The 15,836-nt window shown below is 40.1% G+C and overlaps 1 protein-coding gene across 7 annotated transcripts in view; it reads right to left on the bottom strand.

Annotated features, from left to right (window-relative positions):
- Positions 1-15,836, bottom strand: part of serpinh2 (serine (or cysteine) peptidase inhibitor, clade H, member 2) — a 204,126-nt gene that overhangs the window by 15,285 nt on the left and 173,005 nt on the right. For all 7 annotated transcript variants that reach the window (XM_067446540.1, XM_067446584.1, XM_067446564.1 and 4 more), the window contains 2 exons: positions 10,566-10,658; positions 9,555-9,787 (listed from right to left, as the gene is read on the bottom strand). In XM_067446540.1, coding sequence (XP_067302641.1) covers positions 9,555-9,787; positions 10,566-10,658 — 326 coding nt within the window. The remainder of the gene's footprint in view (positions 1-9,554; positions 9,788-10,565; positions 10,659-15,836) is intronic.

The raw sequence follows: 15,836 nt of genomic DNA, 5'->3' as shown, positions 1-15,836 counted from the left end.
ATATATCTGATATGATAAACAGAGCTGCTTTACCTGACCGGAAAAGCGGAAGTGCGGGCACCCGGCGACTGTGTCCCTTCCCGTCATAATAAAAGTCCCGGTACTCGCGAGGCGTGTGCTTATATAACAAACACTCCAGCGGCCGTGCTCAGCTCCACAACACTCGGCCCTGCTCTGCTTCACACTACAGTAATATTAATAATCGCATCCATGAACATGATTTCTGCCCGAGTCCTATTTTCCACCGGCTGTGAGGTGAAGACCACATGTCCCAAGATACTGCGCTCACACTTGGTCATCAAACTACGCCTTTGTTTAGAATAGGCGCCCTCCAGTGGGCGGAAAGTTGCATAGTGCACCTTTAAAAAGAAGAACTATAATGTATGGTGGAATAGCACTTCTGAGAGTACTTTGACTCGACGCAGTAAAAAGTCCCAGCTGAAAAATCCTCCCTCACATCTCACCCTCTCATTTCTATCAATAGGGGGAGAGGATTTATAAATACATACATACGATGCTCCTCCCAAATGGACTATGTACCTTTTTCTGGCTACCGCTGCGTTCCCACGGGATTTCAGCGTGAGACTACAGCTAGCCGTCTAAAACACTATTTAGGTGAATTTAAACAATGGCTAAGTGTCTAAACGCATCTCGTTGTCATTTAAGGGACCTGTTCATGTTGGACAGACATTTTAATTGCATTTGTGTCTGTTAAGAGGCACAAAGACACCCTTTACGCTTATGCCCCCATAGCTGCCGTTTTAGCTGAGGGAGGGCTCTGGGCATTAACTGTAATAGCTCCGTGTTGCAAGCACCAATCCGGTTCATTTTTTTCTCTATAGACTGTACTCACAAAGGTATAACGATCAAGATTAACTTAAAAATTCCCCAGAGTTCTCCTTTAAGCTCCAAAAAGCAAATAAACATCTAAAAGTATCCTTATTTGTAAGTTTTCTGAGAGGAGTAACTTTCCTTCATCCATGACAAATGGTAACATTATAGATCCGTTCGGTACAGTAGGTCTTAATATATAGGCTGTCTGTTTTATTAATGATAATCAAACAATTGTGGTATCATGGAAACAAAGTTGAAGAAATATTTTTCCTATAGATATTTGTTTTTGACTTTTGAATTTTGGTGTTACACACTACACACTAGAGATGTGTGATGTGTCACTAAACACTGGCAACAAGGTTGTGTGTTTGTGTTTTTGAGGTATCACACACCCCTAACATGTCAGGAGTGCAGTAACAGCGTTTGCTCACTTAGCCTGGCTTCCAGAGATGAAATATGGATTTGTCTTTCATTTAATTTATTATGTTTTATTCCTTTTATATTTCCTTTTACTGAAACACTAAAGACTCAAGATGAATATTGCCTGTACTATTGTGTGTCCCTCTCCCTGAAATAAAGCACATGTTATCAGTATGTTTTGGTAAGATCTGGTTAGAACTGGAGCTTAATCAGCTCCAACCTTGGAGAGACTGTGTATCTGTGTATGTGCGCAATATTCTATGCTACAGATCAGAATGGTGTTCAATGGGCACCCTAAGAGATGGGTGGACTTGTTGTTCTGGGCAAGCTGGCGCCTGCTCCAGATCTGGAAGGTCACTACGGGCCTAATTCTGGGGTGAAAGCGTCAACAAGTGACACGTCAGTGGAAACGTGCATCAGATTAACTGACATGAGTGGAAATTTACCATGACTGTGCATTGTCTCTGAGCCAATCAGAACCATCCACATTGCAGTAATGACGTGGATAAGACCTTGAAAACGGTATAACTGTTGGGACAATTGTATGTACGATAGGGCGAGGCAACGAGACGGTGAGAGAGGGAGCGCGGCCTACGAACTCCTTGTGAGACTTGAAGCTGGCTTCTGCTTTTGAAACTGCAAACTTTTCTTAAGTAAATGTTTCTTTTAATTAATTGCAATCCTGACTCTATCTTCATTTCTTCACTACTGGTCCTGGGTCACAAGCTGTTAAACCCCTAACAGTTTTGGTTCACACAATCCAGTACCAGGGATATTAAGGTACGGTTGCTAGGAGATTTTGGTTTGTAACCTTCAGAAAACTTCAAAATGGACTTCGCTGGCTATACCGACTTCATAAAAGTGTAGCTCTAATTTTTTGTCAGTTCAAATCATACATAATTTAAAGGTGTTTTAATAGAGAATATAAAAATAACAATTACTATTAACATTTTTGAAAATTAGCTAATTACACATCATTTTGCCATCATGGGTCACACACATGTATACATATTTAATGCTTATTTTCTATATAGCTGTTCTTTTGTGTGTGTATGTGTGTGTGTGTGTGTGTGTGTGTGTGTGGTTGGGGGGGGGGGTGTTAGTCCAATCCACTAACAATATGACATATTTCACAGACATGAGAGGACAGAAAAAGTGAAAGATATAAAGACTATGAAGGAAGTAAAAATAGAGGAAAAAAAGAAAAAACATGAGAGAAGAAAAGGGCCGAGACAGAAGATGAGCTGTAGGGGTACTGGCCAGCTAGAAATGAGAGCGAATGAGAGGGCAGACACAAAGATTGAGGTGGTGGATGAAGTGATGAATAAAGAAAAGGAGACGAAAGATGAGTGGGAGGAACCAGTGGACTCTGGGCAAGAGATAGATCTGCTTGAGGTCAGACGCTGAGAGAGGGAGGACGCTGGAGAGAGAAAAAAATAGACAGGAAGACAGGAAAGAGACGAGAAAGGAGAGAAGACTGAGGCCGGGGAGGAGAAAGGAGGAGAGCCAGCAGATGTCACAGAATCATTCATCAAGCTCCAAAACACTTCACCTCCACGATCCACAAGAAAAGCGCTATGAAGGCGTACTTGACATATCCACCCACCGCAAGACACCAAATGTGCTTACCACACGAGCCAATCATACCAGACACGGATTCATCTACTGAACTCAACAGCCCAAACAAGCCCGCCACAGTCACTGTCACTCTCTGTCGTCCAAATCCAGATCTGTTCAGCAGTGCAGGCAGAACCATCTGTGCTTTTCTACAACTCTGTCAGTCTCTGCTGTCTGAGTCCGGCTGCTTCCTGTGGCCGAGCTGCTGGAGAGACTCGTGCTGAGCTTCTAGCCCAGCATGGCATCTCTCTGAGGGGCTTTGGGCCGCTACTCTGTGCCTTTGCCCGGGCCTTGATGGAGTCTGAATTTTTTGCATACCAGAAGAGTTATTAGTCTGTATGGAAAACACTTAAGAGGGATCACAGACACACAATGGACTCTTTTCACAGACTGTGATAATGCGTTTTAATGGTTATCAGTATTTTTTTTTAAATATATTCATTACTTTTTTGTAGTAGTAGTAGTAGACAAATCTTTTTAGTGAATTTTTCAAACATTTAACTTATGTAGCTTACACTAGGTGCGTAGCACTGTTATCGGTTTAAAAGTCCAATCCAAATGAAAATGCTCCATATAAACACCTCAATCGGAATAAAAATCCCCAAACCGAATGAAATGGGGTTTGAGAGGGGTGGGATAAACCTTTTCATGAACCGATCAAACAAAAAATGTAATCATGACCCGATTCGACCTGACCCGATTACCGACCTGACCCGATTACTTTGCAGTGTGCGTCTTATATGACGTGATACACAGCGCGCGCCTTCACCACTGACCGTGCGCCACGCTCACACGCAGGCTATAATGTAGAGAGGAAAGTTAATTTTTCTGAGGGGTAAACTTTTTATTTCGTTAGAAGTTATGAAGATAATGACACAGACATAGCCTGGCTACACTCTCTCATCTTGACAGCGTTTGTCCCAGGCAATTTTTTACTTCAACTGCACCTGACAGAAGAATACATTTTTTTCTGAGATGATTACACTTTACAAGGTGCTCTGTGATGATTGTGAATGAAAGTCAGCACATGTAAACCCTAGTTCGGTTTAGATAACGTCCCATGTAAACAGTCCACTAAATCTTTCAATCGGAATGACAAAAAAGTGTGCATGTAAACTTGGCTACTTAGTGTTTTTGGGTTGAATCTAACTTCAAAATATGAAAGGAAAGGCCTCCAGACTTTATAATATTTGTTGACAAAAAGTTGAAGTTCATTTTGATTACAAAATAAAAATCTGCAAGTTCCTGCTTACTTAAACTTTAAATTTCTTAACTTCTGTTGATGACTGTATTGCACAACGTGACTGTCAACAACTTTTAAGAGCTTCAAAAATAAAACGCTAACATTTATGTAGTATATACACTATACCATTCAAAAGTTGCTATATTTTTGAAAGAAGGCTCTTATGCTCATCAAGGCAGCATTTATTTGATCAAAAATACAGTAAAAAACAAACAGTAATACTGAACATAACGGTTTTCTACTGAAAAATATTTTAAAATGTAATTTATTTCTGTGATACAAAGCTGAATTTTCAGACTCACATGGCAGATCAAACATCACATTAAATGAGCTACCTATATAGGGACAGGATACCATAGACATGGGGGGCTTTCGCAGCGGGTGATTATAGGAACTTAGTTATAGGAAGTTTCCAGCAGGGCGTCTCCCAGGAACTAAATGTTCCCCTAGGGCAATTTTCCTAGTTGCATTTGCACCTCCAGTGGGAACTCTGAAATGATGTAAGCGGCATCCTTAAAGCACGTCATTCAACTACATAAATATACATAAAACTGGAGAGTGGAGAACACCGTGATCGGTTGAGAAATGCCTAAACTTCGGTGTCAGTCCATCTATCACTGTTTTCCATGTTTGTGAAGTAAGTATAAGTTAACTGTTCACAAAGCTTTTTTGAAATAGTGGGTATCAGTGTTTCGTATGGCATAGGGGTGACCCCGAATAATCAATGCTTCGAATATTAGACATCCGGAGCCGGATTCGACCACCGATCACGGTGTTATGAAACGGGAATCATACCATTTTGGAAATATGGGGTGCTCAAAATTTTAAAGACGACGGACGCTGAGCATCGCGTCCGGTGTGCAACCCCTTTAAGGACGCTGAGCTTTGCGCCGCACCTTTAAAATTCAAACACATTCAATGAGTGTACACACCAGTGGCGGCATTCGGTGCTTGTCCGCGGAGACTCAGGAAGTTGTTTAAAATCCTGCCGCACCACAGAGCGCCATTTCAAGGTTTTATATTAAATGTATATTATATTTCCCTCAAATCGTCAATGTCCATACTGATTTCACCCTGTGCTACAAGATACACCCATCGTGCAGCTCTTCTGTCAGAAGTCGATTCAAAATTGTGTGCGTCAGGTGTGAGATACCTGAGACTTCGATACCTGAGACTTCGAAACCTGAGATACACTGAGCTTCGTGTCCGGTGCAAGACCCCCTTTAGGCACAATCGTCTTAAGAACGTGCATGTAAACGCATGTAAAGTGTTTTTTTCCTCTCTAGGCAGGTATTTTTGTTAGGTTTATTTATCAAAATGTTCTTTTATTTATTTGTGTGATGTTCTGTATTTCGATCGCGGCTTTAACATGTTATGAGAAATAGTTTACGAATGTTTATCCACCACAAACACCATACCTTTTGTAGCGACTCAGGCGAATCAAACACACAATCGCCAGTTACATTCAACAAATATGTTTTGAATGCGTTGTGCTTAAGCCATGCCACCAATGCAGGCCCTCCAAGCAGGCCTCAGCCCTTCCAAAAATCTTCTCTTCTACAATCCGATCTTCAAGAACACGAAGCCTCGCTAAAGCAAACAGCCGCTTCCCTCCCAACCTCGGAAAGGACCGCCGGACACGCAGGACATTTGAACTCGGAACGCACGCGCACACAAGCGAGAAGCCAAAACGAAACCAAAAAGAATGCAAGTATTCTTATTCTTACTGCTGTAAAGAGGGTGTGTTATTTTCCCGTTGGGATAAATTAACTCCGTGAAGGTCGTAGTTGTTGAACTGAAGGAAAGCTGTGTTTTTACCTCTAAATGCTTTGTACCATCTCTCTCTCTCTCTCCCTCTCTCTTTGTCTCTCTCTCTCTTTCATCTCTCTCTAACTTCAGTCTATTCATTATTCTCTTTTATGTATTCTTTCGTTAATATCTATATTTCTACTATCTTGATGCCTATTTAGTATGTACTTTCTGTGTGAATTGTAGTGTTATTTTTAGTCTGTGTTTATTAAACCTCCAGAAGACATTTAATGAGTTGAATCTGTTATTCTGCCACATACACGAAGTCAATGAAACTTGCGATCTAAACGTTACCTAACTGCTTATGCTACTATGTTAGTAAAGTAAACTGTATGATCATTTGAAATATTGAACTTATCCTGATCAGTAAAGTTAATGTTTCTTATGCGCTCATAAAGCAGTAATCCCTTTATTGAGAATTGATTTGAAAAGTCTATAACTAATTTGCAGGACAAACTTAGTAGGATCATTTCAAGCAATTTCATAAAGGGTTACTTGCATTTAATTAAACAATTTTCCCTATCGGAAAATTTTAATACGTAATGAACAACTGGCAAATCATATTCATAAATTCATGAATATTGAATATTAAATCCCTTTTGAGTTAATTATTCCCCGAGACATTAAACTCATAAGCTCGTTGTTGTTACACTTTTATTAAAACCTAAATAAGAAAGTCATTGTCAGTTCTTCTCTCAGTTGGCAGGCAGTTTTGGTCGCTTTATGAAAAGTTGTTGCTGTGTGCAGAGTGTAAAATAAAATAAATATAGTTTTACCCTCCTGCTGACTAGTGACTCGTGCCCCTCCCATCCCATTCACACACACACACACACACACACACACACACACACACACACACACACACACACACACACACACACACACACAGATGATTCGACTATTAGTCGACCACAGAGAGATTCGACAATTCTGATTCGATTGTGTAAATCCTTAGTCGGGGACACACCTAGTATGGCATGCTTTCGGCCAATCAGCGTACATTTACATCACTGGTAATTCCTCCTGTGCTGGTTAGACCCTCCTCTGAAGTAGTAATGCGTTCCCAGTGATTCCCATTCATTAGTTAGACTGTGGCAGGCTGCCGATATCTCAGAACAGTTCAGTTCAAAGTGAATGAAAGTGAACTCTATCTCTGCATGAGCTCTGAGTTTAGCAAGCATTTGTGAACATAGCAGGCACCAGTTACGCAATATTTTTTACATTTACATAATTTCACTGTGGGACATTGTGGGAAGATGATTACAACATTTCACTAAATTTGTGATGAGACAGGTTTGCTAACCCGCTTTCACAGAAATGCTAGTTTTCCTCTCAAATAAAAGCTCAACTGCTGTTTCTGTCTAAATTAAAGCTCAAGGGTTTATCTTTTGTGAGTAGAAATTAGGACAAAAGTATTGTTTTCCCTACTGTAGAGTAAATTTAAATAATATACTTATGAATTATTCATATTCATTTATTTGACAGTTTGTTTTGCAATATATGGCTATTACTCTCATAGGAATAATAATATAAAGTTATTATTAACTAATATTTTTACATTGTAATAATTTCACAGTTACTCTCCAAATTAATGCAGAAAACACTTAAATATTTGTTGTAATGCCATCTTTTTATGAACAAAGGCTAGTATCATTGATACTAATACTGGTACAGATGTCTCTATGAAATAGATTTTTTGTTAAACATTAAATGATAAACATTCAACATTACAGTGTAATTGAAAAGTATATCAATTTCAAAATGTACAGATGCTGCAGACATCTTTCTGTCGGCCGTATGTGTTTCAGGACAATCACAGACATCACTTTCTCTTTTGTCTTGTCATGCTTGAATGGTTTGAAAGCATTTGCAAGAAAAAGAGCGTGATCAAATAATGCAACGCTAGCCAAAGGATAACGGAAAAAAACATTCTGCGTTAAGTGCATTAAATATTTCTAACACGTTAAAATGAAACAATTAATCGCATGCGTTAACACACTGATTTTGACAGCACTAATTAATATTATTATATTGATATTTTAGAAAGCTAAACATTTAGATTCTAAATATTTGGCTTTCTAAAACATCAGTGTGAATGTAATGTAGAATGAGACGCTATATCACAACTAAAAGGCCGTTGAGTCTCCTTTTAACGTATCAAGTAAATATAAAAAGTTAAAATATAAATAAAGTAAATAGTCAATTCACCGACTTTTTACTTTGTTTAGTTTGCACACTGAACATGAGTTGGAACCCTTAATATTTTAACTCTCAAAGTGCACCAGATTGATTAAAGGTGCACTATGCAACTTTCCGTCCACTGGAGGGCGCCTTTTCTAAACAAATGCGTAGTTTGATGACGCCAAGTGTGAGCGCAGTATCTTGGGACATGTGGTCTTCTCATCACAGCCGGTGGAAAATAGGAAAATAGGACAGAGTGTTGTGGAGCTGAGCACGGCTGCTGGAGCGATTGTTATACAAACACACGCCTCGCGAGCACCGGGACTTTTATTATGACGGGACGGGACACAGTCACTGGGCGCCCGCACTTCCGCTATTTCCAGTCATGATTATAAGGTAAAGCAGCTCTGTTTATCATATTAGATACATTTAAGTGTGTTTAAAATTATGTTATGACGTTATGTTATGTCCGCTCGGCACTGCTGTGACTTGTTCACACTGCTAAGAGAAAAGCGCTTCTGCCAAATAAAACCGAGGGTAACACAGATATGACGCGATTGAGGCGACTCGCTCAAACGCTATGCTGACACGTCACGGTCATTGGTTAAAATAGCAACTTTCTCACAATTTACAAATAGTTGGAAACCTTTAGGATATTGTAGATACTCAACTGAACAAAATATATAACACTGGCCTAGTGGTTTTTGGATATTTTACTGCAAAAATACTACATAGTGCACCTTTAATTTAGCTTTAAAATGTACAAAATCTATGGTCCATCCACCATCCACCATTCTTATAACTAAAATAGTTCCCAGTTCCTGCGGTGCAAACACACCAAAAAGTATTTACTTCTGCCAATAGTTATCAGAACAATGAAAAAGTTCCCCCTGTTCCTTCACCTAGTACCAGAAAGAAAGAAAGAAAGAAAGAAAGAAAGAAAGAAAGACCTTTTTATCAGAAGACAAAATGTCCTTCTTAACAATAAAAAACCCTGTAAAAATGAACACTGCCCAAACCCCTGAGTAATCTGCACCCTGATCACAGGCCAACAAGCCCAACCTGCTGGATATCAGAAAGAGAGCAGCACTAAAAAGGCAATGGAAACACTTAAATGCACAACTGAGGAATGTTTTAAAGAATAAAAACCATAGCTCAGTGTCCTAAGACACATAAAACTGCATTCCAAACCCTGACTGCAATTTCAGTGCAAACACAATTTCCATTAAAAGGAAAATAGCTTTCCCTCTGAATGAGAATAATCTATGACCTATGGTTGGTTCTCATTATGCTAATGTCATATCTGGATATCTTCCATTAGCTTTCTAAATGAGTCTTATCTACATTGTATGTTAAGAATATTTAGCTATAATGTAATGTTTTGAAATCGCATTTCACACTTTCATAACGACCGTGTAGGAAGTGATACGTACAATATTTCAACTATTACCTGTAGATTGACCGCGCTGCTCATCTTGGCTCTCGGGAGGGATAATGCCATACTTGTGGGGTTTAGTTTCCCCAACCACTTCTCCATCCGTTCCAGGGTCAGCAGACGGTCCAGCCGAGACAAACTCTCCACATGGAAGGGCAAAAGCAGCACCATGCTGGCCTTCCCTTCCCACAGGCCCAGTTCCAACACCTGAACCATGTTCTCCATGTCCTCATAGTGACGATATACACCTGGGAAAACAGATATTTGGTGGTTTAGATGGCTTAAGCCCTATTCGGATGGTAATTGTTTCTCATGTGGACGTCCGTAAAAATACATTTGTATGCCACCTCAGTGATAAAACTCATGCATTCGGACGGTGATTTATTCCCGGTGGAGGAGCGAGTTATGTGATCCTCCGCGCCTGGGAACGGCTGCTCAAGTGGACAGTCAAATGATTGTCTGCTGTAAAAATGTCATATGCTTGGAATAATTTGAATAAAATCATATCTAATTTAATAATAGGATATTATTAATTATTTAAATCTCCTGTTTCAAAAAAAAAAAAAGTTAATACAATGCTGCAAATTGAACCTACGATAATCGAGCGGTGATGAATGATTATTCTTGTAAATATGTTCCGCATTTTAGTAATAAAAGTGTAGGCTATATATATTTAAAATGCATCCAAATTACACCGAAGCGCAACAATACGGTGCTCCACAGGGGTCAAAAAGGATAAACAGTTAATTTTGAAGTGATCTCTTCTTGAAAACTCAATGTGGATTCGGACGGCAATGAAATCACCACACGACCTTGGTGTTTGTCTAAAAACAGTAGGTAATTCGGCCGGGGATTTTTACGCGGGTGGTGGAAGAAAAACACTGACATTCTGGATTCGGACGGCAATAAAATCACAGACTAGCCTCTGTAAATGATGAAAATACCTTACGACCCCACGAGAAACAATTACCATCCAAATATGGCTTTAGACGTGTATGCCGATCATTAATGACTGCTGGGACTTACCTGATCTGTGCATCATGGGAACTTTAGTGTATTTGGTACCCAGGAAACTGCGGAAATCTTGACTTTCATGGTAAAAGCCTCGATCCCAAAATCCTAAAAACAGAAAAATCTCCTCAAAACCCATGTGGACAGTGGATAAATGAACATGACTTGGACGTCAAGTATTCTAACATCTGACACAAACTATTAGAGTACCATCATCATCTTACATTACTCATCTTACAGCCAAACACATCTTTGGATCAGACATACGTTGGGACCTTGATGAGTCAAATCATACAAAAGAACATCACAGACACCATGCCAGAAAAAGAGCGAAAGATAAAAGAAAGAAAAGGCAATAGGAGGGGTGGCAGAGGCATAGGACGTATTATTACAGCCCATTACACCCATTAAATTCACTGACAAAGATGAGATTCGATAAAGAGACTATTAGCAGTATTACAGTCACATGTTCTTTTGCACAGTCTTTTCACCTTATTGGATTAGTCAAGGGAAAGATAAAGAATGATAGAAAAAGAGCGAAAAAAGCAGTATTGAGTCAAATCAAATACTAAGGATGATTGCAAGCCAATATGGGGTTAAGGCGGGCCGTGTTATTGTATTTTGTGCACCAGAAGCACTATGTTGCTCTTCAAGAGGAGAAAAGAGACAAAAGCATAAGACAGTTGGGTGGCCTCTGCAACTCAATTTGAACCTTGCCACGTGTTGATTAGACCTTAAAGGGATAGTTCACCCCAAAAAAAAAAAAGTGATGTTTATCTGCTTACACCCAGGGCATCAGATGTAGGTGTGTTTGTTTCTTCAGTAGAAGATTTTTAACTCCAACCGTTGCTGTTTGCCAGTCACGATCATAAATATATATGTAGATTCCTGATTAGTGGCTCTGTGGATCGGTCGTACGTAAATATTTGTCTATTTTCGCGCCGGTATTTTGACCTTCTTTGGCGGAAGTAATGGCGTTGGAAATACTAGATGAGATTCGCCAAATATTAGGTAAAAAAAATAACAAATACAGTTGGGTTTCCTACAGAAACTGATCGTTTTGTGTCTTAAGTCATCAATGTGTTGCCACGAACCACAGGGTTTAAAGGTGCACTATGCAACTTTCCGTCCACTGGAGGGCGCCTATTCAAAACAAATGCGTAGTTTGATGACCAAGTGTGAGCGCAGCATCTTGGGAGATGTGGTCTTATCACAGACGGTGGAAAATAGGACTCGGGCAGAAATCACGTTCATGCATGCGGTTATTAACGTTACTGTAGTGTAAAGCAGAACAGGACCGAGTGTTGTGGAGCTGAGCACGGCCGCTGGAGCGATTGTTAAACAAATACCCGCCTCGCGAATCCCGGGACTTTTATTATGACGGGATGGGACACAGTCGCCGGGCGCCTGCACTGATCCGCTCTTCCCGTTATGATTTTGAGGTAATGCAGCTCTGTTTATCATATTAGATACATTTAAGTGTGTTTAAAATTATATTATGACGTTACTCCGTGCGTTCACTTGTTCACACTGCTAAGAGTAAAGCGCTCCTGCCAAATGAAACCCGAAACCGAGGGTAGCGCAGATATGACGTGATTGACAGGCGACTTCCTCAAATGCAATGCTGACACGTCACGGTCCTTGGTTAAAATAGCAATTTTCTCACAATTTACAAATTGTTGGAAACATCTGGGCTATTGTAAGTACTCAACTGAACAAAATATATAACACCTGCCTAGTGGTTTTTGGATATTTTACGGCAAAAATACTGCATAGTGCACCTTTAATATGGATTGGTATGTCTGTGTGTTTTTTTTATAGCATTACACCCCATTGACCTGCATTATACGAGCAACGGTTGGAGTTAAAAAAATCTTCATTTGTGTTCTGCTGAAGAAACAAACACACCTACATCTGATGCCCTGGGGGTAAGCAGATAAACATCACATTTTCATTTTTGGGTGAACTATCCCTTTAAGCCCCACTTAAAATGTCTACATATCATTGTGTCAGAAAAAACTAATGTCAAACTGTCATCAGAAAAAATATACTTGAGCATAAAAAATATGCTCCCCCTCCCTATTGTTTTAAAACAACTTGTCTCAATAATAATATCAGTGGATGTTTTTAAGTCACACAGGTGTCCCAGTAGAGTTACCACCATTGTGGTTACCACCCATCACATTAAAGGGGTCATGACATGGATTATTTTAATTATTTTATGTTCACTGAGGTTCACTTATAATGTTAATAAAGTGGACACAAAGATGGCACATGTGGAAAAACCATCATTTACAGACAAAGCATTATGAAATTATTTATTTACGGTTTGTGATCAGCTGCTGTCCTGTCAGATTCAATACAGTCACGACTTCATCTTTCAACAAGCGTTTCTTTACAAACTTTTCATTACACTGTGCCTCATTTACCAAAAAAATGCTCCTAACAAACATATGATCCTCAAATAAACCCTCCAATTGTTCTTGACACCGGGATCCTTCCAAAGTCTGTACAGAGACACAGGCAAGTTGTTTAAATGGGAAGCGTCAAAGCGAATGTTCTTTCACTCTTCCGTCCTGTTGTCGACAGATTTGAGTGTGTGGTGTAAGTCAGAAACTGAATGGCATTTGTATATACGGTATCCAGTGTAGACAGCATCACTGATTATAATGGGTTCTCTTTGCTTTTGACACAACACTCACACCCAGTGTAGGCAAATTTCAGCAGTTACGTGACTGAACGGCAGTGGGCGGAGCCTATGATGCAATGACGAATGACTATTTATTGATGTGGTCATATGCAAATCTGTTTGCCTGTGTGATGTCACACATCTTGCATTATCAAAACGAGACGTTTCCAAAGAGAAGGACATTTTAAGCTATGAAAATTACAGGATGTTTCAATGGTACAAAGACATCTTATATGTCGAAAGATCAAGGCAATTTGATTTCTCTTTTTTCTTTTCTTTGAACATAGACACTAAATCTAATTTCAGAGTATGTACTTGAAAAGACTGAAGAACTTTTCTGATCGATGATAAAGTGCTCTAATGTTCAAAAGTTTGAGGTCAATAAGATTTTTTGGAGGGAAAGAAATGCAGGCTTTTATTCAGCATGCATGCATTCATTCATTACACAGATATAGTGATAGCTAAGACATTTATAATGTTTTTTTTTTAAATCATAGATTTTGAAGCCCAAAAAGGCACATCTATCCATCAATCATAAAAGTATTATGACTCCAGTGTGTTAATAAAGGCCTCCTAAAGTGAAGTGATGAATTTTTCTAAGTAAAGTATCCATATTTATAACCTTATAAACTATAAATACTGGCTTTTAGTAACAGCCACACGCAAGTCTAGTTCCGGTGAAGAGGGACCTCTGACCAGACTCATGATGTCGAACACGGAAATGCAGAGGATACAGCAAAACCAAACACCAGACACACAAGTCTAAAACGAAATTTTTTAAAGAGAAATATTGGAGGAGCTTGAGTTTGTAGCCCAGCCCTATTTGAACCGTCTACTCTCACCTAAGCTTACGGTGTGTTTACACCGCCGCCGGCGAGAGCGTCAAAATTCGCTCTTGCCGCCCTGCCAACGACGCTGTAGAAAGCTTCGTGGACGCGCTGCCACTCTGACGTAGATCGAATGTTTTTTTCTTTTTTTAAACTGTATTTAAAGAGGCTGCAAACAAGCATGTTGATGGATAGACTGACCACAAGTAGGATATAAGTTCACGACCAGCAGCCAAATCACCCTGTAGCCCAAGACTGGTTTCCCACTGAAGCGAAGTAGGGCTGAGCCTGGTCAGTACCTGGATGGGAGACCAACTGGGAAAACCAGGTTGCTGCTGGTAGAGGTGTTAGTGAGGCCAGCAGGGGGTGCTCACCCTGTACTCTGTGTGGGTCCTAATGCCCCAGTATGGCGATTGGGACACTGTACTGACAAAGAGCACTGTCCTTCGGATGAGACATTAAACCGAGGTCCTGACTCTCTGTGGTCATTAAAAATCCCATGGCACTTCTCGTAAAAGAGTAGGGGTGTAACCCCGGTGTCCTGGCCAAATTCCCTTGATTGGCCCTTACCAATCAAGGCCTCCTAATAATCCCCATCCACTGAATTGGCTCTATCACCCTCTCTCCTCTCCACCTATCGCTGGTATGTGGTGAGCGCACTGGCGCCTTTGTACTGTGGCTGCCTTTGCATCATCCATGTGGATGCTGCACACTGGTGGTGGTTGAGGAGAGACCCCTGACATGAGTGTGAAGCACTTTGGGTGTACAGTAGTACATTTGAAAGCTCTATATAAATGCCTCATTCATTCATAAGTTAACCTCATGTAATTGTTTAAACGTAAAAGTAAGAAGGAATTGCATTTCCGCTGAAAAACGAGCGTTCTAGCGCATATAAAATAGTGTTGCGCGACTTCTTAACAAATTGCACATCACTATGAATGATCTCGTCGTAAATGATAGGGAAACCTGCACAGCAATGATCAACTTCTCTTACATTTTGCTTGGGAACTAATGTGGTCGGAACCCACGTTTACAGGCCTGCGTTCTCTGGATTTCTCTCAAGCAGAGAACTTCTACATTCCAATTGGTTGCCGCCGAACCGCGTCATAGCTCATTACCATAAAGTTAAGCTGATTACAACTCTCCTCGATGCCCAAATCGTCCAAGACGCGCCGCGCCGCTCTCGCCGCCCGGCTCTCATTGAAAATGAATGACTTCCGGCCACCTTGCTGCTCTGGCCGCCGGCGGTGTGACGCTACTCCTACATCCTACGTCATGCATCAGATCAGAGGTCACTTTTTGGGCTGGAACTCAACTCATGTACAACCGTTACCAATGATTTTGGTTTATAAAGTTAGAAATATGGATATTCTTCTTACACAAATGCATTGCTTAGCTTCAGAAGGCCTTTATTAACCCCCTGAAGCCATGTGGTGCACTTTTATAATGGATGGATGCACTTTTTTGGCCTTGAAAAAAATGGTACCGTTCACTTCCATTATATAGCTTGGAAAAGCCAGGACATTTTTTAAATATCACTCTAATTGTGTTTGGCTGAAAGAAGAATGTCATATACACACAGGAAGACTTGAAGGTAGGGCTGGGTATCGATTCAGATGTTCCATTTCGATTCGATTTCGATTCACAAGTCCTCAAATCAATTCGATTTCGATTCTCGATTCGATTTTCGATTTCGATTCGATTTTGGATTCTCGATTCAACTCAATTGAATATAGATTTAATACAAATACTATAGGTATTTATAAAAAA

This window comes from Pseudorasbora parva, chromosome 1 (genome assembly GCF_024679245.1).
Source record: "Pseudorasbora parva isolate DD20220531a chromosome 1, ASM2467924v1, whole genome shotgun sequence".
Classification (NCBI taxonomy): domain Eukaryota; kingdom Metazoa; phylum Chordata; class Actinopteri; order Cypriniformes; family Gobionidae; genus Pseudorasbora; species Pseudorasbora parva.
Note: the sequence above shows the minus strand (reverse complement) of the source record. Positions and strands in the feature narration are given on the sequence as shown.